A 27,613-nucleotide genomic window follows, 5' to 3' on the forward strand; every position below is an offset into this window, starting at 1 on the left:
TAAGTATATATTGTAAATATAGTGACTATGCATATACGTATGTTTATTTAATATTCTTTTTACAGATCCCTTATTGGATTATACCTCTCATGCAAATAGTGTTCTGATTACAGTAGATATTGTTGCTTTTCCTTTTATTTTTTATGCATAATCCTGTTGCATTGCCAATTTCCTTTCCCTGTGTGACAAACAAAGTTCCTTGAACTTGAAATATATGTAGATTTTGTTTAGTCACTATATCAATTCAATGGATTGATCAATCACAAACAATGTTTGCATTGACATAATCCTGAAACGTATACTTTAGTTACCATTGAATTGGCTACATATTAAGACAATCCTAATTGCCATAATGATTTGCAGTTTAAATCTTCTGAACTATGAGAAGCCTCCCACCCACCCCATACAGTGTATACATTTGTATTAATAATCACAGGAGACGGGTGCCGGTTTTAAAAACTCTCAGTAACTAGTTCTGTATTAATGTACAACCGTTGAAAATTACATCATTTTTTGGGGTCTTTCGTTCTGTTTTTCTTCTTCGAACGCCATATTCCAGAAGGAAACAAAACAAATAGGAAACAAAAAATTGAAGGGGAAAAAATAAACACTACCATACAAATAAAATAAATGGACAAAAAGGTATAAGGAGGCAAATTAATAGCTTGTTTATTTATTTTTTTCATTCCGGAGTGTTTGAGCATGGATGTGTGCGTGCGCTTGTGTGTGTGCAATGACGCGAGTGTTGTGGTGTGCACGTGCATGCGCTTGATTTACAATGAGCAGAGTATTAAATGGACGTATGGGTTATGCTCTTAGGTTCAGCTGGGCTTTCACAGTCCGATCACTGGGTGGGGGTCGGGGACATTAGGAGAAGATCTACATTTTTACCAACATCAGATAAAGATTTTTTTTACATCCACCTTTATCGAGTTCATCTTGCATTGTTAGAAATCACAAAAAATATATATAAACACGGCAAATAACATCTAGCCACACTGTCATGGCACCATCATAGACCAAACGCAATCACAATTTCTGACCGGCTCTAATTGATACCAAGTGAGTTCAGGTGCTTTATACTTGGCAGAAGGACACTCCTCTCCCCCCCCCCCCCAGCACAGATTCAGAACCAATCAGAAAGTCACAAATGCCTGCCTCACCAGCCCTCCCCTGCAGTTCAAATTTAACATTTGGTGGCTCTTTCATAGAGTTTAACGTTATCCATTTCATCAAATAAATTGTGCAGTCCTACTGAACGAAATCTAAAGCGGTCAAACGGTAAGCGTTTGATGAGCTGTACACCCGGGGGAACGTCTTCATTTGGGTACGAACACGAGACACGGCGTCGTCGGGGTGACCGCACTGCGAAAGCCGAGAAGTCTTGGAACCGCCAAGAGTGACACACGACAGCTGCTGCAAACCAGATCTTCTGGAAACTGAAGGATGTTGAGAAGCAAAGTGAGTGGAGGGGGGGGGGGGGGGGGGATTCCCTATGAAGAGGAGGATACAATCGTGCCATTCTGCCCACCCCTGCCAGACCACAGCCAGAGAGGGAGAGAGAGGGAGACGGGTGAGACAGGGATCGATGGGTGTGAGTGAGAGAGAGACACACACACACACACACACACACACACACACGCACACAAACACACGCGGGTGAGGTAATAGGAGTTAGGAAAGCAGAGATGAGGAGAGGAGGAGGTGTGAAGTGAAGGATGTATGGACCGTGAGACGGTCAAGGATGTGAGGAAGGGAGGATGGCGGGGCGGGGGGGGGGGGCATGCTGGTGTTTGGCGGACGCGTTTGGGGCTTCAGGTGTCGTGGAAGTCCTTCAGCAGTGTGCGTCTCCTCTGCTCTGCGATGTGCATTTGATTCTCCAGATCCTGCAAGACCACAGGCACACGGGCGTCAGTACGAGGGCGGAGCAGAGGCCTGCCCACACTCACTGGTTGGGCTGCGGCTAGGGCTGAACGATTAATCAAACTCAAATCGAAATTGCGATGTGATAGAACGCGGTATGCAAAACGCAAAGGCTGCGCTAAAAAATAAAGGTGATTTTTTACAGATACTGACTGGAAATCAGTATGATTAATTAGTTAAACAAAGAAGTTTATAATATAAATTAATCTCAACACATCGGCCTGGCCTAAAGGAAAGAGCACTTTTTATGTTGACTGCTTCCAATGTTGTGCTGATCATATAAAGAATTATTTATTACATTTTTTGTGAATAATAAACATAAGGAACTTAATGAATTATAAAAATCACACATTCAATCGCAATATTGGTCAAAATAATCGCAATTAGATTATTTCCCCAAATCGTTCAGCCCTAGATGCAGCCTAGTGCCAAATAAAATGACACCAAATAAAAATAACCAATACATCATAGTCAATGAATTGTATAATGAATACTGGATTGAAAACTGAAGCATGCGAAACCACCCGGTTTCACATCCTTTCTCCCCCGCAGTCTCCAATACCCTCACCCCTTTTCATTGTCCCTCTCCTATGAACTCACCCCAACCGACAAGACTAAAAAATGTGGACGTGGCATCAGTGACGTCACGCATTGCTTTGCACATAACTGTTATGGAGCCATTGACTTCATTGACTGAAGTTATGGACGAGGCAATTGCTTGAGAATTGCAACCATCTGCAGACACTCCCCATGTTTGGCAGATTGAGGTACGGGACTTTAATGGCGGCCTCGCAGTAGTCTCTGGCCAAAGCTCATCAATATTCAAACCTTAATACATTTTTTATGAAATAAAACTGTCAAACAGGGCCTCTAAAAAATGCATAACACCGAGATGGACTAGCCACTGAGATCCTAACCGAATGAAGAACCAATGCATTCGCTTTGTGTCGCAATAACTAAATCAAAATCTTCCCCATTGACTTAAAAAGGTGGGACAACACCTACAGAGGAGCTGAATGCCAGTCGCTTCCGCCAGGGTGTGGCCCTGCCCCCATTCCCTCACTCACTCACCCCTCTGTCGTTGGCACTGAGCTCGCCCTCGCCCCCAACCACCACGCCTCTCTCGTAGCTGTCTGCGCGCTCCACCTTCCAGGACAGGTTCTCGATCTCTGCCTCCAGCTGGGCCTGCTGGTACTCAAACTGCAGGGGGGGGGGGGGGGGGGAGATTAACCACAATCACATCATGCGTTTATTCACCTGGTATTATTACAGCTACACACAGTTCCCCGTGTCACACACATACACACGTCAGACACTCATACTCAGAGAATACATGTGCAGTACTTGAATGTATATTTTCCTTGCCAAATGAGGCACTTTTGAATTTAAAATTTAATTGCGGGAAATGACAGAAGACAAGGGGAAAGGAGAAGGTACCTACCACTAGGGATGGAGAGGGATTTGTTGTCATGTTGCTCACCAGTTTCTTGCGAGGCCCAGACTCCATGTAGTAGGCGTAGGGGTAGGTGTACTGAAGCGTATAGCGACACTGGACCCACACACAAACACATGGTTCACAATATCACTCATAAAATCAGCAACTGGATTAAAAAAAGGGAACCACCACTGACCAAGGTCAACCCGTAGGGTATAGCCAGCCCTGAGCTTTACCTACAAGTCATTGTCTTTTGGGGAGATTGTACAACGATTCTGCTTTTCCCCAACATCTGTTGTGGTCGTTGCACCTCTAAATGCTTTAACTTAGCACATCCACCTAAAAACTCTCATCCCTAACCGTTATACATGAACTTCATGTCCATACAGTTAGTTTGTTCCAGTAGCTCATGATTCAATTTCATGTTGCTGTGGCCAGAGGCATTGCTGGAGAGTGAACGGCAAGCCGGGATCGCCACATTAAACACACAGAGTATTAGCCGGTATAGGGAATTGTTCACTCCCCAATATCAGTATCGGCCCCTAAACTCCAGCGTCCGTCTGTGTACCTTGGCCAGCAGTTTGGCCGCGTTCTGGAGGTACTGCCAGTCGATCCAGGTGCCCAGGTTGTTCATCACCCGCTCCTGGATCTTCTCCTGGATGCGCTGGTACGTCTGGGCCTCCAGCTGGAGGGACTTGTTGTGGTTCTCCCACTGCAGGAGGAACAGCACCCCAACGTTAAGTTAGTCACTACAATGGACTGCAGTCGCTCACGATCCAGTCTGCATTACAGACGATATACCCCTCGTAGGACACCGATTAAAAGGCTATCCGACACATGACTCCCGCTAGATATTGGCGCAATTATAAATATTACAATCAACCCCGTTCTGTATTATTTCTCAATTATTTAAGCTCTGGGTATTCATTATTTTGAACTGGCGATATGGTCCAATGCCCATATCCATGACCAACAACAACAACAACTCAAACAAGACGATTTAAAGGTCATCTTATCCCTTGTATGGGTACCCTCCACCCGTCACAGGCTCCAGTGTCCATACGGCCCGCCTGCTTGGGGCCGTGTCCGGATAACGTTTGACCCAGTTGCATGCGGTTGCCTGCACTACAGACCACGCACCCTCTCAAAGTAGAAGAGGTACTTCTTCAGGGCCTCACGGGCCTGGGCCTGCTGGCTCTGGTTCACGATGTCGGGGTTCTCCTTGTAGCGGCTGCACTCGTAGTACTCGCTGCCGTGGGTCTTCCAGTCGCCCAGACACATCCAGCAGAAGTCTGGACACGGACACGGACACACACACACACACACACACTTAGAGGGCCTAGCGCCGAGACAATGATACTACACAGGGAAATATAACCCCAGACATGCAGTGCACAGTCACCATGGAAGGGGACCCAGACCCCATAGATGGTAGGGCTGGGTAAAAATATCGATTCATCAATGCACTGCAATTTATTTGTTCTCGATTCAATTTCGATTCAGATTTTATTTTAAATAGATTATTTCCATTAAAAAAAAAAAAAAATTTAAAAAAAAAAGTTGTAATCTAGAAGCGAGTATGCCTAAATGTACATGGCCTTTTACATTTGTCCATGTTATGATTATTAGTATTATGCTGCAAGTTTAGCTCAAGAACAATACTACACAATGGTGCATTCCCTTTTTGCTAGTTCAAGCACAATGAAATGGTTAATTTGTTTTGAAATGGTTCATTCTAAATAATATTTAGGTATTTTTATCCTCTGCATGTATTATTGAATCGATATCGAAGCAATTGGATCAATATCGAATCGAAATCTATATCGAATCGAATCAAGACCTAAAGAATCCAATTTAATTGTGAGCTACCTGGCAATACCCAGCCCTAATAGACTGGGACCCAGTCTACATACAAGAGGACCCGGTCTAGGTAGATGGGGAGCAGAGGCTTTACCGCGGGAGGATAGAGTGTGTTACTCACCGTGTTTGCACTTGGAGCATTGCTGAAAAGACAAGACAAAGGAGACTGTTAAATAATGTCCCTTGAAAAATAGATTTTAAATCTCAATGGGAAAATGTCCTGGGAAAAAAATAAAAATAAAAAATGTACCTTCATTTCTCAAAATCATTTTATACACTTGGAAAGATAAAAAGTCGAGGTCAACCAGTGTGCAGACATTGTGTGCCCCAAATACCATTTGCTTAATTAAAAATATATACATTATAGGTGCACCCTACTGCTACCCCTCAATTGTCACCGGTTCATAGTTCATTATTTTCACTTAAATAGAAAGTAGCCTACATACGTGTGTAGAACTGAGGCAACAGTATTATGAACCAAGACTATGTGCTGGCTTCAAATTCAACCAACATGAATGCCAAACTCTTTGCCATCAACGTACAGATCTATAGACCTTCATAGTGAGAGAACACTGACCATGTGGTTGCAACCGCCATTCTTCTCAATGCAGATATTGCACTTGGGACACTGTGGAGCAGAGAGGGAGAGACGCACAGCGTCAAAACAAATCATTACAACAGCGAAACACGATATCCCAGCCAGAGGAAGGGAGACACGGGGATGATGAGTGCGAGAGTGTTCTGCAGAAGAGGAGCGAGTGTGCTGTCGGTAAGTGGGCGCGGCTTACATCTTTAGTGTGTGCGCTGATGTAGTTTGCCGTCTCCGAGTCGTCTGCGCATTTGGTCAGCCATTTCCGGATGGTGGGGCAGTCCGTGGGGGCGTGGTACATCTGGCGGCATTTAAAACTAGGGCAGCCGCAGATCAACAGAGAGGGCCCCGGTCACTCATAGCACCCTGACGGCGGGACACACAGCAAATCTCCAACACACACACACACTAGGGCTGGGCGATTAATAGAATTCTGATCGCGATTTCGATTTTAGCGTCAAACTATCACAAAATTAACATAATCAAGTTTTTTTAAATTTGATGTAATCATGTTATTATTTTAGATTACTTTTTTTTTGGACCATTTTGTGTGGGAAATTTCAAAATTCTCAGTTACAAAGTTTTATTTGGGAGACTGCTGAATAAATACAACACGTTTTCAAACTCAAAAATAATCGTTTGAATCATCGTGATTTCAATATTGACCAAAATAATCGTGATTATGATTTTTCCCCATAATCGAGCAGCCCCAACACACACACAAACACACACACACACACTAAAGGAATACAATTGGAATAGACCAAATAACAGAAATAGACCCATTGCAAGGCCTTGTGTGGCTTCAGTGTTGATTCAAACATTTGGTTCTAGTGAAAGCGTTGGTAAATAATGCCCGTGTGTGCACGTCGTTACTAACACCCAGAGATGCCCGTGGCGGTTACTAACACCCAGAGACGCCCGTGGCGCCCGTGGCGGATACTAACACCCAGAGACGCCTGTGGCGGTTACTAACACCCAGAGACGCCCGTGGCGGTGCGTGCGGCGGGCCGTACCAGAAGACCTCCATGCAGCGGCTGCACTGCACCCTGCGGGCCCGCGGCTCCTCAACCTGGATCACGATGGGGCAGTCCGCCCCGGGACACAGCTGGAGCTGGAAGTGGCTCTGGAGAAGGGGGGGGGGGGGGGAATTAAAATCTAGGGTAGGCCATTTATTTTATAGCAGTCTTCCTCGTCATATTTGTTGGAATTCTCTTTAGGTCCCGGGTAGTACATACATTGTGTATGGTTCCATATTTTTTATTTTTTCATTCGAATTGCCTACGTGTATGAAATGCGCTTTACAAATAAATATGCCTGGCCTTACATACAGGTAACCGTTTCCCCACCTGTATTAGGCCTCTGTCATTGTTTCATTCAGTCCGAATGAAACTATCCCATGGCCTACCTGTCTGTCTACCTTCTCCCTGCACTCATTGGGCTTGACTGGAAGCTTCTGCGTGAACAAGCAGACATGTTGCTAAAGCTAGCGAGCCAGCCATGTGTTTTGAGGGAGTGGCTTTGGAAGAGGGCAAGAAGGGTGGGATTTGGTTGGTTGGATACTTTCAAAAGCTATCTTATACTGGCTGGTTTCTCTGTGTGGTCTACCGTAGCTTTAATAAAAGGTACATTAGAATAGGGATCTGTGGGCTTGTATTCTATTCATTTCCCTTTGGGGATGAAAAAAGTTTCCCTGCACAACCCTTTCAAGAATGACGCATGGCCCAAATGGCTTAATTAATTTTCATTCAACTTATTCCACTGCAAGGACAAATATTTGTATATTTCCCATTATTTAAATAACACAAATCTCTTTTCCCATGGTGCCCTGAGGTTTGACATAATACTTTGTAAATATCCATTCCTGGACAACACAGACAGGTCAGAGGAAGGAAAACCGAGAGCAGGTCATCCCAGGGGAGGGTACCTCCACGTAGTCCCTGAAGAGGTAACGTCTGTACTTGTCTTTCAGCTCTTCTCCCGGCAAGAGAGGAAGCACAAAGTCCTCTGGCATTTGCAAGGAACAGTCCTGAGCCATGCACGAAACACCTGCCCCACACACACACACACACACACACACACACACACACACACACAACAAAAAAGGAGAATAGTTTCAGGCTATTTCTACTCCAAAACCGGACTAATATGCAGGTGCTTTTGCATCCGTTCCTGGGGTGCGTTCCACAGTTTCCACACTCAGTGGTTGACTCTGAAACCCACCGGTCTCACACAGCTGTGTCAACGAGGGAAACATATTTCTGAAGATATTACGTGAAATAGTCGTGGTCTGCGGTAGTGGTGAGTGGTCCGCACATGATATGAACGACGCAATATACTTTTGGTTTGCATTGACACTCGGCAGCACCAATGCTGGTGAACACACGCGTGTGGGGGGAATTTAATGTTGAAACACACCATAGTTATGCAACAACACGTCACAGGTTCACCCTTAGTGTCATTTGCTCACATCAGTTTGAACGATAACGACAACCAACTTTCAAAAGTAACTTTTTGAATCCGTGTTTTGACAGTCTTCTCAAGCGCGTCTCCTGTAAGACGCGCTTGAAAAACAACACGTTTGAACATTGTGATGCGTGACTGAAGAGACTGCGTGACTGTCACTTTAAATGTGTGTGTGTGTGTGAAAGGCATGTACACCAACACACACACACACACACACACACACACACGTACACTCAAACTCCAACTTTTATAAATTGTATAAAATGTACGAGCGGAATGGTTCTCATTCTCGTGCGAAGGACTCACCCACTCCCAGGCCGTCCTTGACGAGCACGGTGCAGTGCTGCTCCCAGCATGCCTTGCAGAAGGAGTGCTGACAGGGCAGGGCCAATAGGGCGTCGCGTCGCACCACCTGGAGACACACCCCACACTGGAGGGACTGAGGGGCCTACGGAGCACACACACACACACACACACAGAGGTGATGAGCACACACCCACCCCATCATATCGGGTGAGATGCCTTCTAACAAAAAAGGAAAAACGCTACTAAAGTTATTTCAGTAGATCGGCATTCGTTTGGCAGATGTGGTCATGAATTTTAAGTACAAGTCATGCATATTTATCATACGTTTAGAGAGTACAATATCACACAAATATTTAAGTTTGTATGCGTACAATATTATTTTTATCTCGACCTCAAGGAAGAAATGGAAGCCTAGAGAGCACAAACGTTGGCTAGAACAACTTGTGTTGGCTGAACAAGCTGACAACTTGTGATGAAACAAGACCCTTGAACATTACTACCGAGCTCTCTAGGACACTGTGGCCCCACATAGTGCCAGCACGTTTGAGGGGTTCTCTAAGACTAAAACAAAACAGCGGTTGAAAGAAAACTGTTATTTCTGAGCACAGAATCAAGGAATGACGTCAATGATAGGGTTCTAGCCGTTCCCTTGGACCGGCCTTCCGCCATAAAAGGAAAACACTGATTGCTCGAGTCAGTGCTCAGGTCGATAATATATTACACACACAAACGGGACTCACTGTGAGTGTTCTGCAAGTACTACTGGGCTGCACCAGGGCATCGGACATCAGAAGAGAGGAGTTGGACTGGTATCTATGGAAACCGGGACCAGAGCACACAGTCGTTTCAAAAAAGGTGTGCGTGTTTGTTTGTGCACGTGTGAACAGATTGATGAAAACCGGACGCACATACATGCGCAACAGATGGACAAAGACGGAATGAAAAGGGAGTGTGAGGAAAGGGTAGCGAGAGAACGATGTGTGGATGGGAAGGGGGAACGAGGGGAGAGGGGGGGTAGGGTGTGTTTCTGTTACCTGTCAAGTATTAGTGACACCTGCCAGTGAAAATGCACGAGCACCAGTTTAGCTACCGCCGGTAATACCTGAGCGAGAGGAGAGAGAGAGAGAGACACAGGAGGTACAGGATGAGAAATAATGAGAACACCACTGCGATAACTGTTTCTGGGAGAAAAAGTCTCAAAAATGTTGTGCCACACTAAGTTCACACAAACTATTTATTTATTGTTGCTTCCTAGAAGCAACAATAAGAACACCAGAAGCGACTAAATAAGTTTGTTTTTGGATGTCATTAACTGTTGCAGTTCAATTTGACACCGCTTGCGTGTCCCCTGGACTGACATCTTCCAGAGCAACATCCCATTAAAACTCTACCGGTGTCTGCTCAAGCCAAGGTCTGTGTAATACAAGGCCCTGTGGGTGGTGGGGGGGCCTTCAGACTGGGTGTTGCTGGACCGTATCCAGCGTGTCTGGTAAGGTCTCTTTTGAACGACTCAGCATTCAAATCCAATTGGTTATGCCGTTTGAATGCATGTTATCTCCCCAGCCGCAGGAACAGGCTGAGTGACACTCAACTTGTGCTGTGTGAAAGGAGGAAAACCCTTTTAAGGGAAAACCTCCAACCAGTGCCACTGATTATCTGTGTAATAAGCAGACATCACATAATACCTAGCCCTTTGACAAACATTATATAATATGAAAAGCAGTCCCGCACAACGTACTGATATTTACAACTGCAGCACTTCTGAGGGAAAGGCTACTCCTGTGCCTTGTGATCGACACCCAGACGAAAGAGGAACTGGTTTTCCCCAGTTCATCCCCAGTTCATCCCCAATGTCTGCAGACTAGGCCAAAAAGTCCAGAGGGGTCAGAGTTATGCCTTGTTTCCCGTTTTGTTACGGAGAAGTTCTACCGAAAAAAACCTCAATGTGAGCAAATTAAGAAGATTTAAAAATAAATAAAGTATTTTGATAGTGGCCAGTGTACACGTTGTGAGCGATGTTTCTGTTTGTCAATTACACGCTTACAGATCCCTTCCTCCTGCTTCAGGATAGGCCGATTCTAAAATGAAGGGAGAGTCTGTGAAACGTGCCCATTGCCTTAGATCGGAGCTCAGACTGTAGAGTAGAGACGGTCATGCAGTTAATCTGATTTTTAGTCAAACGATCTCCACGCGATATAGTCCAGAGAAAGGTTTTTTGTATATTTGCATCATTTATAGAAATAGAACAGCTGGATACATTTTTGTACATTACTTTCTTTTTGAGCATTTTCTATTGCGTGAATAGGGAAATTCCAATGTTCCAATGCGTTTTTTTTGGAGAGAAATGCTGAATAATTGCATCATGTTTTAAAACTCTAAAATAATCGTTTGAATAATCTGGATTTCGATAGACCAAAACAATGGTGATTATGATTTTTATGCCATCATCGAGCAGCCGTCCTTCATCACCACCGAACTCACCTTCAGCAATGCCGCCACGTTGTTCACCTCCTCGCTCAGCACCCGCTGGCTCTCCTTGTACGTGAGGCAGGTGAACTGGTACTCCTCGGGGTCGAACGAGTCCGCGCCCTGCTGCTCCACGTCGCTGGCCACGCCTTCATAATAGTCGGCGATGTCGCCCGGGTCCTCGTCCTCTTCGTCGTCGTCCCCATCGTCCTCCTCCTCGTCCTCCTCCGAGTTCACGCCGTAGTCTTCCTCATTGCTGTCCGACGCCTGGCTGTTCATATCCACAGACATCCGGGACGGCCAATCAGATCAACCCAGACAGGTGGACGGCCCCGCCTACCTGTCGGAGCACACCTGGACGGATTGGCAAAAACCAATAAAATCAAAAAAAAGTGTCTTGTTCGAAGCTCCGCCTCTTTTGGGGGCTTTGTCTGCCGTGGATTGGTCCTCTATTGGGGAGTTCTAGTGAGGCTACAGAGACGATACTAGCCGGTCTTCCTGCCTGTCTGTCTGTCTGTCTGTCTGTCTGTCTGTCTGTCTGCCTCGAGGGCGGGATATGAGCTGAACGAGCTCAACAGCAGCGGAAGAAGCAAAAGAAGTCACACTCTCCGTCACTCATCTTCAGGGTGCGAGGAGGGTCCGTGGCAGGGCTGGAGGAAACAAAGACAGGAGAGAGTGTGGGGGGGGGGGGGGGGGGGGGGGGTAGATGCGATGAGAATGAGATTATAAATTGGGGGGGGGACGGGGGGGATTTGTGACGGCCTATCCATCTCGCATCACAGACCTCTTTATGCAAGGGCCTAAAAAAAAAAAAAAGTTTGGTTCCTGTTGGTTGTCAGTTGAGGTCATGGGTAGGTAGGGAATTTATTTTATTTTTTTATTTTATTTTTTCCAGCGGCAGCGAATGATAGGTAGGTTGTTTTCATTTAAAAATGAGAAAATTCGCTCATCCTTGTACAGCATGAAGAGGTGCTGTACCAAAACGTGACTATAGTTTGCATAAAAAAAAAAAAATCAACCAAAACAAAATTTTTTTTTAGGCCAAGTCAGTTTGTGATACATGGCGGTCAGTTTAGCGCCCTGCCTTGTGTGCATGCGTGCGTGCGTGTGTGTGACTGTTGACCCATTAATCTGAATGGTCCCGTCCCGTTATCCGCTAGTTGAGGCGTTAAACAAATCTCCTCAAGGGCAAGCAGCAGTCTCCCTGAGGAACACACTGCACCAGAGACAACACGGGGTGGCGAGCCAAGGCTGGGACGTTGTGTTCAAGCGCCCCAATGTCGAGTATTTAGAAAACCTTCCGGATCCCCATCCGCAAACAGCCGCCCACCACACACACACTTTGTAATGTGTTGGAGGAAGTGCAAATTAAATTGCACTGCCGATTCTGCTGGGAACTCCACTGAAGTGTATTCATAGTCTAGATCCCATGCCCAAAGCTCTTCATGACTATTCTTCCACCCTTTAATCCCATTGAAACCAATATACACCACAGAAGAACTTGCAGTCAGTCTGTCCCACTCCCGATAAGAGCTAGAAATGATACTCATATGTTGACACCCAGCATTTGGTGAAGTAACCTCAACCACAACCGATTCAATTTCTACAGAAATTGATGAAAGACGTCATGAAGTTGTCTTGATCAAGGAGGCCCACGGGTAGCCTGTGTGGACATGGGGAGGGATCAAACCTAGCAGGAGGGGAACTCCCTTCCCTTCCAATGTACTATCAAGGCCCCCATAACACAACCACCTGGGCAGCAGGTGTTCAATGTGTAAGACTGGTTCAAGGCATGTCTGGACTTGTTTCCACCACCGATGCAAGCTAACGCTTTGACGGCGCCCTTTAAGAACCACTTGACGCTCAGAGAATTCATTAAGGGTGGCGGGCTATCCCGAAAGTGTGACCTCAGGGCTTAACTCACCGCCGAGGGATGCGTCTCCTCCACGCAACTATCCAATCATGGCAGGCCTAGAGAATGTCACACCGTTTTGATAGATCACAACATTCGCCTGTATGTAAATTCAAACCCAGCTCGGGTTCATTACAGCACGCGATTTTATGTTAGGCAATGTTTATTGGAAGTCAAAGTCTTAGCTTTTACCAAGCTATTTTGGAAATGTATGATTATGTAGTAAAACATAATCACCAGTAGGACTGTCAAGTTCTGGTCGGCATGCACTCGTCCAACCCATCAGACAATCATTGGTTGCTTTCATAAGGAAAAAAGCGCTTCCGAATCCATTATTTCCTGGGGCGGGATGGACATTAAATTTTTTGAGTGATCGGCTATATTGTGAGAAATAATATATTAATTATGAATAAAATAATATTCAGGCAGCTTGGTTTCTGTTACACAAATCGTATTGTTCAGAGCCTAGACTTGGTTGTGATATATCTTGTTTTACATTTGAATGAGTCATCATGAAAATTGGGGAACTTCCAAAGGTCAGACAGTGATTATCCAGCATTAGACTAAGGGGTTTACCTCAGCGGTCACTCTACCCTACCTGCCTCAGCCCTAAGCCTCAGACACTACCTTCCAGGAAGGGTTGTAGTTTACAGCACCAATGGGTTCGAAAACTTCAAGGTAATATACTATCAAACAGTTTCAGTGGTTTCTCCAAAAAAACGAGCTTTTATTGTGCTACAAAAGTTGTTTCCGTTTGGTGAGAAAAAGTTGAGTTGTCTCAGACAACAATTTTGTTGATTGTTTCTAACGTCAAATGTTCCCCCCTCACCTTTTTTCTATTGTAAATAAAGAACAAGACTAACCATGGCTGTCCCAAGTCTGGCATATGTATGCGGTTATATTTGGAGTAAATACTAAAATAACTGCCAATCCAGCCGGGCCCTTATAAATATACATGCATGTCCAGGCTTCATTTCCACTCTAACTAAACACTTGTGATACACAAGTGTAGATCACATGCATTAAGGCAAAGTGCAAAGGTTTAACTGATTATTCCTCAGCACTAGGAAGAAACTTTTAAACAAAAACTAATGTCAGTGGAATCGTCTAGTCTATGATCTAGTCGATGAGAAACCACAGAATTAATAATTGTGACCCAGTATTCATATTCCCAACAAAAGTTCATAACCATAACCAGGTCATAGCATATTAGAAGCACAGAAAAATACAGGATCAAAATCCATTGTCCATGTTTTTCTCAATCAACAAGATATTATCTCAGAATTCTGAGAAAGATAAGTGGAACACAATTATCTCAGAATTCAAAGAAAGGATTTATCGACTTGTTTTCTGATTTAACAAGATATCTCATCATCCCAAGATCGATTTCATGTAAGCATGATGTCCAGCCTGCTATGTTTAATTCGGTTTGAGACATTTGGAGATACTGGTGTCTCACGGTAAAATAGACTGTACTGCTTTTGTTTGTTGACTTTGCACACGCACCTCAGAATTGTGCGTAGGCACTTCTGGAGTTTGCAGGCCCCTCAGGACTTTGCATAAGCATTTCAGGGATTTCAGTATATAGCATTTTTTCAGACAGAACGCCCGTTCTGACCTGCTGGACAATGCTTTGTTGTTCAAGGATGTGGTCAAGCCAACCATTACCTTATATATCTTACCTGTACTGACCGCGACATTAACTTAGATAGCACTGTTTAAGGGTCAGGCTGATTAACAACAGCAACCGTACTCGATGCACCCGAGCTTCTCTTCGGATTTAGATGCATCTTGCAATTTAAAAAGCAGGATATATTTTTTTTCAATATAGTCTTTCCCGGAATTCTGAGATAATATATAAATACTTCAAAAAAACGTTCAAACTTTTTTTCCTCAAGTGCATGCGTTATACTTCAGTATAAAAGCGGTATGTATATATGGTAGTAGGAACTTAAATAAAAAAAAAGGTGTCAAGCCCAAGTGACCAAAGTGGACAGGTCAAGTGAAGACCGGCATAACAACCTACCCTTATGCCAAGGTAATGAATCAACCCAATTAAGAGCTCGGTGTTCCGCGTCACTGGGTCGATTACTGTGCGTTATTGGATACGATAACGCCCAAGAACCCCATTGGCCATGGTTCAAATCTGGCCGCAGCCCCCCACCTGAGTGGTGTTACCGACCAGCCGGCAGAGACAGCCCCCCATGCTCACATTCCGCCCCGACTAAAAATAGTCCCCAGAACTGGGTGACATACATATTGGTGGGCTCGGCTGATGTGTCATAGCAGCAATAACCACACATTTAAATGGACTGTGCAGAAATGAAAAGGGAGAGGGGCTTGGGGTTGGACTGTTACTGGTAGCTACCAGATAGCTCCAGGGGGGGGCGGCGTAAATCAGGGAGACTTGTGGTCACAAACTAAATGAAGCAAAGTCAATTGGGTGCTAATGTTAGCCAGGCTAGCTCCGCCGGGCTAGCGTGTTGACGCGTTTAGAAGTAAACGGCGAACGAGCGGAGTGTCGACTCCCATCGTTCAACAAATCACACACAATAGGACATGTCGGCGGTAGTCTCTGGTGAAACTTTGCCAAGGACTCAGGCACAGCCACCGCACACACGCCCATTGTTCTTCATACGAATACACAAAAACACACCAGAGGGGCGACGCAGCCATCCCCTGCTGTGTGCTGCGAACGCCTCAGTCTTTCCCAATCTACCCCGGGGATGAGATGTAAACAAGGCCCGCTTCACCGCGATACCGAGGAGACGCCAGAGGAAGCACCGGGGCCGAACATCACTACACAAAGTCGTTCATATTTACCTTTCCAAACTGCGTCGAGTCAGCTTACAATGAAAGCCAAAGAGGTTTGAGAGGATCCAGAACCGATGTCACTCCGCTTGCTCTGTGTATGTAGCCGGAAGGTGGATTCTTACGCGAGTATTTATAAATGATGTCACTTCCGCGTACAATATTGCGTTATAGAGTATTACTGGCTACTCTGATTTAAAGACATATCGTACACTAAGATGTATCATGCAATAATGAATAAATAACTTTGTATATTGTTTATCAGTGTACGTTTTATTTTAGTTTAGAAATAATTGTGATAACTTAAGGTTCCAAAACGTGCATTTCGGATTTTTGTTTACAAAATCATATTCTACCAACAGTAGCTGCTTGTAGAACCTTTTTTAAAAACATACATCTGTTAGAACTCTGCGAGCTCTATGTTCAAATTTACTGATAGCCAGGGGAGGAAAACAAAATCGTTTACCAACTGTGGTGGGCTGAACAGTATATACCAGGCCTGTGCGTTAGTGGGCACAGGGGGTAAGTGAAAGTCATCAAGAGGAACAGGACAAGGGTGCGTTTGTGTTACTTTTCAAACAAAAACTGTACATTTATATTTCTGTTGAATTTCGGTGAAATTGTTGAAAATTCCTTGAATTGTTTTATGTTCAACCAATGAACAAAATGAACGCAAACAAAAACAGCCTTTTCATTTTTACTTGCATTCCAAAATGTCTTAGAAAAATACTTTGATACAAAAACATTACATTAATCCAAACATTTTCCAAACACCAACATAGAGGATAACAAAGAAGTTTGAAACAAACAATGCGTGACGACAAACGGACCTAAACAGTGAAATCTATTGATCATTTTATAGTAAGATGAATTAACTTGTATGAAGAGGATCGTCATTCCTTTGATACTTGGGGCAGAACCTGGTTGGAAGGTGGGAAACTACTGCATGTCAGAGGGTAATGATACCCTGCCTTCAGTGGGAACGGGGTGTCAGAAATGTATGAGTGTGTCTATCTGTAAGGCGATATATATATATATATATATATATATATATATATAGTGTATGCATGACAGTATGGCCGTGTAGTGGGTAATGTACAAGCAGAACCACCCCCCTAGGTAACAAATACAAATAAATAGAAATCCTGACTTCCTGTGTGGAAAAAAAACAGTTGCCAGGCATGTTCTTCGGTCCAAGTCAGGATACTGTTTCTCTGGATGATACTGCTCTCTCACGGCGGGTCTTTGGACTGGCACCAAAGTCTCATTAGGTCTTCCATCGACTGGAGCGTATCATCAACTCCCCTTCTCAGACAATTAATGCTATAGCCGCCACACTCCAATCTAACACTTGATCTGAGTGGAACGGTTAAACAAGCACTTGTATTTATTTGTTTTCACTCCCCTCTTTCCCCGAGGCCTGCCTGAACAACCTTCTGAAGAGAGAGCAGGGGCTGCACAGCTTAGCTTTGTAGTGTGAGGTCATTTCTTTTGGTACTGCCAATATTCAGTTATTTTTTTTATCACGCCTTCTCAAAGGGAAACATGGTTTTCTCCTGGCATTTCCGCTCACGCTGTGTTATCTTCCTCTTCGGCCTGCTCTTCCCCCCTCCCTCCTCTTCTCCCTCATCCTGTCTGTTCTGGGGCCAGGCCTTGGCCAGCATTTCGGCTGGTGTCTTGTCTCCAGGGTCCTCGACCGGGACCCCACCCTCCAACTCCTCCTCGTCGGCCGATAGCCCGTCCACCCCCTCTCCGTCCTGGCCATGACTCTGACTCGAGCCCCCGGCTCCTCCGAGGCCTTGGCTCTTCTTGCCGTATCGTAGCTGGAGCCTCTCCCTGATCAGAAGGCCCTTCACCAGTAGCTTCCAGTTGGTGGTGGCCCGCTTCTCTCGCTTCTGCAGACGGCAGGAGGAGGACGAAAGTGGTGATTAACACGTACTTCAACACCCAACACAATGTGTGTAGAAAAGGATTTTGTTGTATGTTGTATTTCTTGTGATCGTTATCTGTTCTGTTGACATTCTGGATCACTTTATTGGCCGTTTCTATAATTTTAGAGTAGACAAGCCATCGTCTCCACAGTAAACAAGTAACATTTTAATCAATGTCCCATTGCCCGGACAAATAAATCAGTATCCCGAAATAATAAATCAGTATTAGTGTACTGCACTCGGTTAGTTGACAACTTGATTATGTAAATGTGTGTTCTCTCACAGTGTTGGCATGTCATAGATGACACATCATTAGCAATCCTGGACAGACATGAAGCCTATTTCAACATAATCACACACACACACACACACACACACACACACACACACACACACACACACACACACACACACACACACACACACACACACACACACACACACACACACACACACACACACACACACACACACACACACACACACACCTCAATCTCCTTCTGTTTCTGGAGCGCTTGATCTTCCTCCCAGGCTGCTCTGAGAATCTCTTCGTGCTCCTCACACACAATGTAGCCGTCGGTCCTGGAACACACACACACACACACACACATACATCAACAGGCATGTAGTGCTGTAGATTGTTGTATTCATCACTGAAGTTTAGTAGTCGGTGTCTGTTTGTGTATGTATGTGTGTGCCTGTGTGTGTTAGTGTATGTATGTGTGTGCCTGTGTGTGTTAGTGTATGTATGTGTGTGCCTCTGTGTGTTAGTGTATGTATGTGTGTGCCTGTGTGTGTTTGTGTATGTATGTGTGTGCCTGTGTGTGTTAGTGTATGTATGTGTGTGCCTGTGTGTGCACCTGTGTGTGTTAGTTTATGTACAGTATGTGTGGCCTGTGTGTTAGTGTATGTATGCGTGTGAGTGAGTGAGTGAGTGAGTGAGTGAGTGAGTGAGCGAGTGAGCGAGTGAGCGTGTGAGCGTGTGAGCGTGTGAGCGTGTGAGCGTGTGAGCGTGTGAGATAGTTCTTACACAGCATGCGAGTATCCTCCATGGAAGTCGAAGCCCGTGACGGCGGGGGCGGCGTCCATGTCCAGCTTGCGGGCCACGCGGTTCAGGGTGGGCAGACGCAGGTGGACACAGCCCACGGGCAGCATGCAGGGCTTGAACAGGTACACGTTCCCGTACTCGTTACGGGGAACCTGGGAGGGGCCAGGGGGGTGGGAGTGTTAGCAACTAAGGAAAAAACAAAATGGACATTTCCCCCCTCAAGGCCATTTTGGGGTTGAGCAGAGGTGATCGACAGATGCTTAAACACTGAGTAAGTGGGGGGAAGAAAGGCCCGTCTTTCTGCAAATTCGCCGTTCATTCACCTGGATACTTTTAGACTCTTATGCAAATTGATTGTTGTTGCATGGTTTCGATAATGCAGCATGTACTGTTTGATTTTTGACACGTCTACCTCAACTGTCTGCAATGTTTACACGCATAGTTTGCATTCACGTTGGCATTGTTGCTACTTAATGTCAACTTTTCTGTATTTATATTTTTTGGTATTTTTATCTCAGTTCTGTGCTTCCTGCTGTGACACGCACATTTACCATCTGGGGCAAATGACCCACTATCCAGTCTTAACTCCACCCTCCACCCCACGGTGCAGCCACACCACCCACCTTGCCCTCCACAGCGATGGGGGGCTGGTACTCCTCCGTCTGCCACTCCCCATACAGAGCCAGGTCCTTCTCTTCCTTCTGCTCCACCATCATACGCGCCTTACGGGAGCGGTTGGAGAAGCCCTTCACCATCTGAGGACCAGATTACAATTACAATTAGGGCATTTAGCAGACACTTTTATCAATGAAAGCCAAAGAGGTTTGAGAGGATCCAGAACAGAATTCTACCAACAGTAGCTGTTGCTTGCGGAACCTTTTTTATAAACATACATCTGTTAGAACTCTGCAAGCTTTAGGTTCAATTTACTGATAGCCAGGGGAGGAAAACAAAAGCGTTTACCAACTGTGGTGGGCTGAACAGTGTATACCAGGCCTGTGCGTTAGTGGGCACCGGGGGTAAGTGAAAGTCATCAAGAGGAACTTTTATCCAAAGCAACTTTCATCGGTTAATACACACATTGCCACACCGACGGCAGAGTCAACCATGCAAGGCGACAGACAGCTCGTCAGGAGCAGTTTAGGGTTAAGTGTCTTGCTCAGGGACACATCAACACTCAGCTAGAAGGAGCTGGGGATCGAACTAGCAACCTTTCGGTTACAAGATAACTGCTCTACCTCCTGAGCAAAGCCGACCGGGTGGGGGGTGGGGGGCATACATCAGTGTTCGGGCTCTGGGTGTGGATAGAACGTGTTGAACATGCAAAGATGGGGAATGAGATCACCATGATCGATCATATTGTTAATTGATTGATGGGATTTTGATCACAGTGAGGCTTTGGATTATAACTGTGCCTGGTGGAGGGTTCGAGAAAGGGACACAGAAGCTACAGTTTGTGAGGACAGATGGAGAGCATAGAGGTGAAAGACAGAGTTATGATTGATGGGGCCTGGGGAATACTGCATTTTTCTTAACTCAGAATGAAAGCTTAAAAGACAGTGGTAGGGAGGTGAGTTGAAGGTTGTGTCGACACTACACCGGAAAGGTAGAGAAACAAATTTTCGATTAAGCTCAGCTTTGAATGCTGGAAAATGCTGGCCGAGTGAGTTTGGAAAGTCCAATAATTTTCACCTATTATCCGATGTAGTGCGGACATGCCCGCAAGACAGAAAAGAGAAACTATTTAATTAGAGGGCATTTGGGGACGAGGAAGAAGAGAAAGGATGAGATGATGAAATATAACATTGAATGAATCGCAGGGCGTAATCCACGAAACGGATGCGATGTAAGCCTTTGGGAAAATAGAGCCCAGTCAATCCACGTCCTCCAAAAGTGATTGTTTCTGCCTCTGGCAGGCTCAGGTTGTTATCATAAGTGTCGGACAATATCAGTGAAGGGATCCCTATAGAGAAACACAACTGCCTTTTGCTTGATCGGGTCTGTTTGTCTTGTGTCTAACCTAAGTCTGGGGTCCCTCAAACCAAAACGATGGGGAAATAGAGTCACGGTTGACTTGAAGGTTAGGACAGGATTGGAGCCGCTGGTGTGAGAAGGCGTCTCACCTTGAATGGCTCTTCTCCTATTCGCACAGTGCGGGCCTCCTTCAGCCAGGTTTCTTTTGAGTGCAGCTGGTGAACACAGTCCCTGTACACATGTAAGGAGAACAGTCTCTTTAAACATTACCTACATATCACTTGAAATGAAAAGCAAGGGGAGATTATTAGACCAAACTGTTGATGCCAATAAAGCGGACATGCTTGTTAATATCTTGGCGCAGGATGCATCACCCATGCTCATTTTCGATGGTATAACTCCCAGACTGACCTGGAGTATACGGGCTCCCCCCTGCAGTACCCCAGCACGGCCGCCGTGCGGGGGTAGAGAGCCTCGTACTTGAGCAGGTGTCTGGTCAGAGCGTACATAGGGTGGTTCTTCAGCTCCGCTATGGAGGTGGGCATCGGCCTGTCCAGCAACTTGGCTTGGAGCTGAAAGGCAGAAGAGGGGACAAGGGGTTAAGGGGTGTCATGTGTGTTAAAATAACGTTTTTTATTTTCCAGGTGGCATGGTTGCATTTTATCAGGAGTTTACAGTTAAAGTGGATAGTTAGACAGCGTACAGTTATAGTGCTAGAGGATTTACTGATTTACTGATCAGAGATGGTAATAATTAACCTGTCACCCATAAGACCTGGTATGCGGAAGACTTAATGGTGGACAAAGGTTTAATTAACATAAAATTATTGTCCATCTCGGTAAAGAAATTCTCGGTAAAGAGAGTGCAAACATACACTTGCACACATTACAACCTACAACACAAAACAACCCCCCCCCCCCCCTCCCCCCTATCCCTCCCCCTCACCTCCTTCTCCTCCTTGTCGTCCCGCTCCCCCTCCCAAGGGAGGAAGGGCGTCAGCGTCTCGCCCCACCACTCATCGTCCACGCGGCGCTTTCGTGACGAGGTCATCCAGGTGGGGTCGTACTTCCTGCCCAGGTCCTTCAGGCGGCCGTCGCCGTCCACCGCCACCACGTAGGCCATGGGCTGCGTGGCGTTCCGCCAGCAGAGCTGCGGGCGGTCCACGCCGTGTTCCGCGTCCACGCACAGCCACGCCGACGTCTTCTCCACGAACACCTCCAGCCACTCGTCGGCGCCGGGCCCGTCCTTCTTTTTCCTCCCGCCGCCGCCGCCGCCGCCGCCGCTCCTCCGCTTGCCCATGGTACCCTCTCCTCCTCCAACTTTGTCCACATTGCCGTCGTCGTGGTCTTCCTCGTCGTCTTCATCGTTGTTGTTGATTTTCTCACGCCTTTTCCCGCCGCCGCCGCTGCTGCTGCTGTTCCTCTTTCTCCCAGAGTCGCCGCTGCTGTGTTTCCTTTTCCCGTGGCTCCTCCCCTTCCCGTGTTTGGCCCTGCCCCCTTCCACCTCCTCCTCATCGCTGTCCTCCTCGCCGGTCGCCTGAAACTCCTCCTCCTCCTCCTCCCCGTCGCTGAGCGCGTCCTCCCCACTGCCGCTCTCCTCCTTGTAGCTCACCTTGGACGCCACGCTGCGCCGCTTGGCGTTCTTCGGCCTCTGGCCTCCCCCCTTTCTCCCGCTCTTCACCTCTGGCTTCTCTTCCTCCACCTCCTCCTCCTCCTTCTCCTCCCCGTCTTCCTCTTCCTGCTTGGCCCGCTTCCCGCCGCTGGCTCCCCTGCCCTTCCCAGCGGCGGCAGCGGAGACCAGGGCGGGCCTCTTGTTTCCAGGGGAGATCTTGGAGTCCAGGGGGCTTCCCTTGGGGGACTTCCCACTGCCGGGGCTTTTCCCCGGGGTAAGGCCACCACTGCTCTCTGACCCTTTGCCCTGGAGGAAAAAGAACACACCAGATAGGAAAACCTTTTATTGGCGGCCTAAGTGGTCACATGGGTATAGTTCTGCATCGTAAAGTGGTAAAAGGCTGTGTAGGTCACAGCACATTCCAAGATACATTTAATAATCACGTAATTAGCTTAATTGCTGTTCATTTTTCATCATTATGTCATATTAACGAGATCAATCCCTACCTTGACTCGAGGGGGTTTGAAGGAAATGGGCTGCAGAGAAAGGACCAATCGGCAGAAGAGATTCAGAGACCTCAGCACCAAAAGGAGCAGCTGATGAAAACAGAGAAGAAATTGAAAGCTCATCACAGTCAACTTGTTACATTGTATTCACACGTTATTCTGTCTTGTGTTGTTTCTTATTCATTTGTGTCCGTCTCTTGATACGGTGTTCCATCTTGGTTTAATAGTAGATAAGTGGTGAGGGTGTGAGGTTCTGGGTTAATAACTGCTGCCTAGCCCCTACCTTCTCCTCCAGTCTCTAAAATCACTGCACGTCGCTTTGGATAAAAGCGTCTGCTAAATGACTAAATATGCGTGTTGAAACATGACTTTTTCATGTTTTGAAATGGATCATCATGGAGTAAAGAATAAATCTCCTTGTATCACCCACGGCTCTGAACCGACTCGTTCTGTGGAAGTCCAAAGCAAGTCGGTCCAATCAGAAGAATCTTGTATGTCAGGGGCCGCAGTACCACTCACATGGGTCATCTCCTGGTGGTCCCGGGCCGACAGGCTGGCCAGGCGCCTCTCCAGGAGCCCCCGGGGGTCGGTGAGGTCCACGTGGGGGAGGCTGGGGTTCAAGGTGAAGGTGGCCCCAAACCTGGAGAGGGAGAGAGAGAGAGAGAGAGAGAGAGAGAGAGAAAAGTAAGTTAGTTCTTCTTTCTAACTTTTCTAACACACACACACACACACACACACACACACACACACACACACACACACACACACACACACACACACACACACACACACACACACACACACACACACACACACACACACACACACACACACACACATTTCAGCAGTCCCGAGAGGTAGTTGTGGTCAATGCGTTCCTTGGCCACCATCATGAAGTGGGGGGGTAGGAGGGACAACGTGATGGCCAGCAGATCCGGTTCGCTGCACAGACGGTTCCGGAACATCCCATTGGCTATCAGGCACATCAGGTGGACCTGAGAGACCAATCAACACAGGGCGTCTTTGAACTACTGAATGTACTTGAAAAGTGTGTGTCTGTGTCTGTGTGTGTGTGTGTGTGTGTGTGTGTGTGTGTGTGTGTGTGTGTGTGTGTGTGTGTGTGTGTGTGTGTGTGTGTGTGTGTGTGTGTGTGTGTGTGTGTGTGTGTGTGTGTGTGTGTGTACCTTGTGTGTATCCTCCAGCAGATCCTTGTTTAAGCGATTAACCATCCGCTTAAGATACTGCTCAAATTCTGCTTTCCTCTTCTCTCTGGCCAATCACAATTCGGAATAAATAAAGTAGTTAGGCAAACAGTAAGGCATCTTCTGAACACATAACCATCTTCTGAACACATAACTATCAAAGCTATACTTTTCAGTAGCACGAGACAATAGGAGCAATGTGCTATGATTGTATTCTATTGCCTCATAAGTGTGTATGATTCGCTGCATTGTGACGCATTCTAACATGGTTCAATGGCATCAATTCATAACCCCAGAATGGATCAGTAATAAAGCACACAAACCCTTGAATATTGAAAAACTGCGCTTATGTTGAGTTTATTCTACTTTACTATTCCACTATTAACTCATGTCATACTATGGATATACTAATACATATACATAGACATACATATAATATTTATTACTATGCATGCAGTGTTTCCCAAAGACCAGGTAGTGTGGTGGGGGGGGGGGGGGGATGTAGGACTTGGACTCCAGATGGGGCTGGGGGGGGGGATTAGCCATGGACTCCTGACGGGAAGGAGGGGGGGGGGGGGGGGGGGGAGAGACGTGGAGTCCTGACGGGGGGGGGGGGTTCGCATTTGCTCATTCGCGTAATTGAGCACAAAATACATTTCAGTGGACTGGCCCACTTCCTGATCTTCCCGATCTCCAGTCTCTGCTCCAGAGCGAATTCAAATCGCCGGCACAACGGGCTGGGGGTCTAACACCGTGATATATATAAACTATAACTGCATTTCACATTAATCGCAAATATCCCGCTGGGGTCTGCCTTTGTAGGCGCGTTGAGAGGAGGCGGGCGACTCCGCTGTCAGTGCGTGTGCAGTGTATCAGTGATACGCGGGTTGATCCAATAAGTGGTAGTGTACCCGCGCACCAGTGGCATGTACGCGCGCTTGTCTCTGTGTGCATGTGCGAACGAGAAAGACAGGGAGAAAGAGTGCTATGTGCAGATGAATGAACGGAACGATATTATATATTTCAAAATCGCGTAAAAAACAACAACAAAAAAACAGAATCAATTTGTGACGCTCTGTGTTCTTTCTGTGGCACTGCGCCACACATTGGTCTATGTATGGGAAACACTGTATGCATGTATACACTATATACGTTTCTGTAGGGAAAAGTTGCAGCTAAGGTTCTCTCCCCTCCCCCCCCCCCCCCCCCCCCCCCCCCCCCCAGGGGGTTCTCTAGCAGACGCCGACTCTAACCGACTCCAACTGACTTTTTCTGCCTCATGCGGATCAACTCCGGAGTCTCGATCTCGATCTCCACGGCCTGAGTGGGCAGAGAGGGCTCAGCAGGGGGCGCGGGGCCCAGGGGCCCAGACAGCTCTGAGAAACCACACACACACACACACACACACACACACACACACACACACACACACACACACACACACACACACACACACACACACACACACACACACACACACACACACACACACACACACACACAAGCATAGAAACACAGACAAATAAGTGCCAATATATAGCATGGTGTCCCTAGAAGCTTAAATGAGTACACACATCCGACACTGATCCTCACCAAGGGCTTGCGCATAGAAACAGTAGCTACGGATTGACCAACAGTAACTCTGGGCCAATCAGACTCCCCCTCCCACACCAGCCTAAAGTAACTGTCAGCATGGGAAAATGATTTCCAAATGGAAGAGGGGGTGAAGAAAGAATTTGTTGTTGTTCACATCAAACTTCCAAATCATGTCGGTACAGTCTAGAGATAACCCACTTCTAATAATGAGAATTATAATTGTTCTACAAACGTCAAAATGAGTGAATGAATCCGCAATCAACAAGCATCTATTCTCCTACCTTCAACATCTTCCCAGTCGTCTTCCTCACTCTCATCCTCTTCCTCGCCGTCCTCTTTTTTTGGCCATGAGGGTCCCGTAACATCCATGGGAAGGATGGGCGTTGCCACGGTTACCATGTGGAGATCCCCATCTTCGTTGTCATGGTTGTTGCTAAGGGCTTTTTTCTTGGGCGGAGACGGGAAGTATTTGCTGGTGGTGGAGGTGGTGGAGACGGCAGTGTGAGTAGAGGTTTTCGCGCTCACCTTCCTCACAAGCTTCTCCTCTTCCTCCACAAGCCCGTTACCTGGCCAAGGCAAGCAGAGGCCGGACAAACTTAATTGGGACATCGTGGTAACGGTTTAGGCAATAATCTACCAACCAAACTGCACTTCTCACCGATCAATCCAGGCCCCTACTGCCTCCAGAAGTGCAGATGTAGCCTACTCGACGTAACTAAAGGTCTCACTTGTTCGTGAGCCTCTCAATTGGCTATAAGTTGCAATGAAGTGCGTTGGATACAAACTTTCAAACTAACTTTTGATGGATGCATACGGTTTATCATACTAATGCATGCCTTAGTGAGATTAGAGAGAAATTACAGATTGTTTCATTGGGGGCAATTTATTCAACCATTAACTCGTTGTTTTATTGCTGATTCCGCAGTGCTTATAACACATCCATAAGTCATATACGTCAAAATAAACTGCACGCACAGATGGGTATGTAGGGCATGTGGTCTGTCAGCTGTAAAACTTCAGTTGGTTCCACAACGCAGCACATCCACAAACGATGCACCTGCAGGCGTGTACTTCTAGCATTACTATCTAACGAGCACATCCGATCCTGCAATGATCTACAACTACAGATCGTTTTAACAAATGCTTTATTCTGTTTGTCCATCCACTTTAAACAATTTGACAATGGATGCACTAAAACAGCGGAACAATGATAAAGGGAGTGTTTAAATGTCGGATACTAATAAATAGCACGATCAATCGCTTTTTTACTCTTCCAAACCAGGACGCGTTTCTAATCATACCTGTGTTTTTCTTTGCTTTAGTTTTGCGACTGGGGGTCTTCTCTTTAGACACCGGCTTGTGTTTCTTAATGGTTCTCTCTGCAGATCCCGCGGATTCTTTTCTTTTTGCCATGTTGACTTTTGTGAATGGAAATATGACTTTTGCGTGAATTAATAAGTACAGAGGAGACGGAACTCCTAACCCCTCTGTACATGTGGCTGCGTGAAAGAGACGGAAAAGCGTCAGTTATTCAACGGGAAAAGGAGACGCTTTCATAACACCGCATCCATACTATTTTCTATGGTTTCACAGGGCGGCCGTCCATGTTTATTATGGGGAGGTTCCTTCTCGATGCGCCCCATCCGGTTCCGCCTCCAACATGGCAGCCTCACATCTCATCATTTATTTATTTATTATCAATATCAGATTTTGAAAAACCAGACAATATTGTTGCACCTCGTTCAACCCTTCTCTCCGGACAAAATGCAGTTATGTCCTCGGGATTGAATTTAATAAATAAATGTAACATAATAATCCTGTCGCTGAGTGGCAGTGTTGAGCTGCCGACACCGCTACAACTCAAATCTCATTCGATAGATGGATGACAAAAAAAAAGATTTTACTTTTAGCAGGGATTTTCAGATATATAAATCTATTCATTCCTATTATTTATTATTCTTTAATTTTTATGCAAAC

At 46.2% G+C, this 27,613-nt stretch overlaps 2 protein-coding genes across 3 annotated transcripts in view; both read right to left on the minus strand.

The window, feature by feature from the left end:
* Positions 1-444: 444 nt before the first annotated feature.
* On the minus strand, positions 445-15,937 carry arih2 (ariadne homolog 2 (Drosophila)). 2 transcript variants are annotated; one of them, XM_060052331.1, is made up of 15 exons: positions 15,781-15,937; positions 11,061-11,695; positions 9,614-9,681; positions 9,320-9,392; positions 8,580-8,721; positions 7,735-7,856; positions 6,824-6,933; positions 6,007-6,124; positions 5,796-5,846; positions 5,340-5,361; positions 4,499-4,650; positions 3,927-4,070; positions 3,404-3,472; positions 2,995-3,123; positions 445-1,886 (listed from the first exon to the last, which is right to left on the minus strand). In XM_060052331.1, the coding sequence occupies exons 2-15, from the start codon at positions 11,334-11,336 to the stop codon at positions 1,815-1,817; spliced, it is 1,548 nt and encodes a 515-aa protein (XP_059908314.1). In that variant the 5' UTR covers positions 11,337-11,695; positions 15,781-15,937; the 3' UTR covers positions 445-1,814. The 2 variants fall into 2 exon arrangements, with proteins under 2 accessions (XP_059908314.1, XP_059908307.1); XM_060052324.1 differs by having other exon boundaries at positions 3,365-3,472.
* A 515-nt stretch (positions 15,938-16,452) lies between these two features.
* xpc (xeroderma pigmentosum, complementation group C) overlaps positions 16,453-27,613 on the minus strand; it is a 12,816-nt gene continuing 1,655 nt past the window's right edge. Inside the window, exons 1-14 of the mRNA XM_060052313.1 lie at positions 26,938-27,613; positions 25,918-26,202; positions 25,308-25,416; positions 24,023-24,107; positions 23,676-23,833; positions 23,358-23,478; positions 22,839-22,928; positions 21,667-22,638; positions 21,133-21,293; positions 20,871-20,952; positions 19,371-19,502; positions 18,730-18,899; positions 18,188-18,281; positions 16,453-17,663 (exon numbers count right to left, since the gene is read on the minus strand). The exon at positions 26,938-27,613 is cut by the window's right edge and continues 1,655 nt beyond it. Coding sequence (XP_059908296.1) covers positions 17,292-17,663; positions 18,188-18,281; positions 18,730-18,899; positions 19,371-19,502; positions 20,871-20,952; positions 21,133-21,293; positions 21,667-22,638; positions 22,839-22,928; positions 23,358-23,478; positions 23,676-23,833; positions 24,023-24,107; positions 25,308-25,416; positions 25,918-26,202; positions 26,938-27,049 — 2,943 coding nt within the window. The 5' untranslated portion in view covers positions 27,050-27,613 and the 3' untranslated portion in view covers positions 16,453-17,291. The remainder of the gene's footprint in view (positions 17,664-18,187; positions 18,282-18,729; positions 18,900-19,370; positions 19,503-20,870; positions 20,953-21,132; positions 21,294-21,666; positions 22,639-22,838; positions 22,929-23,357; positions 23,479-23,675; positions 23,834-24,022; positions 24,108-25,307; positions 25,417-25,917; positions 26,203-26,937) is intronic.

This window comes from Gadus macrocephalus, chromosome 1 (genome assembly GCF_031168955.1).
Source record: "Gadus macrocephalus chromosome 1, ASM3116895v1".
NCBI classification, from domain to species: Eukaryota; Metazoa; Chordata; class Actinopteri; order Gadiformes; family Gadidae; genus Gadus; species Gadus macrocephalus.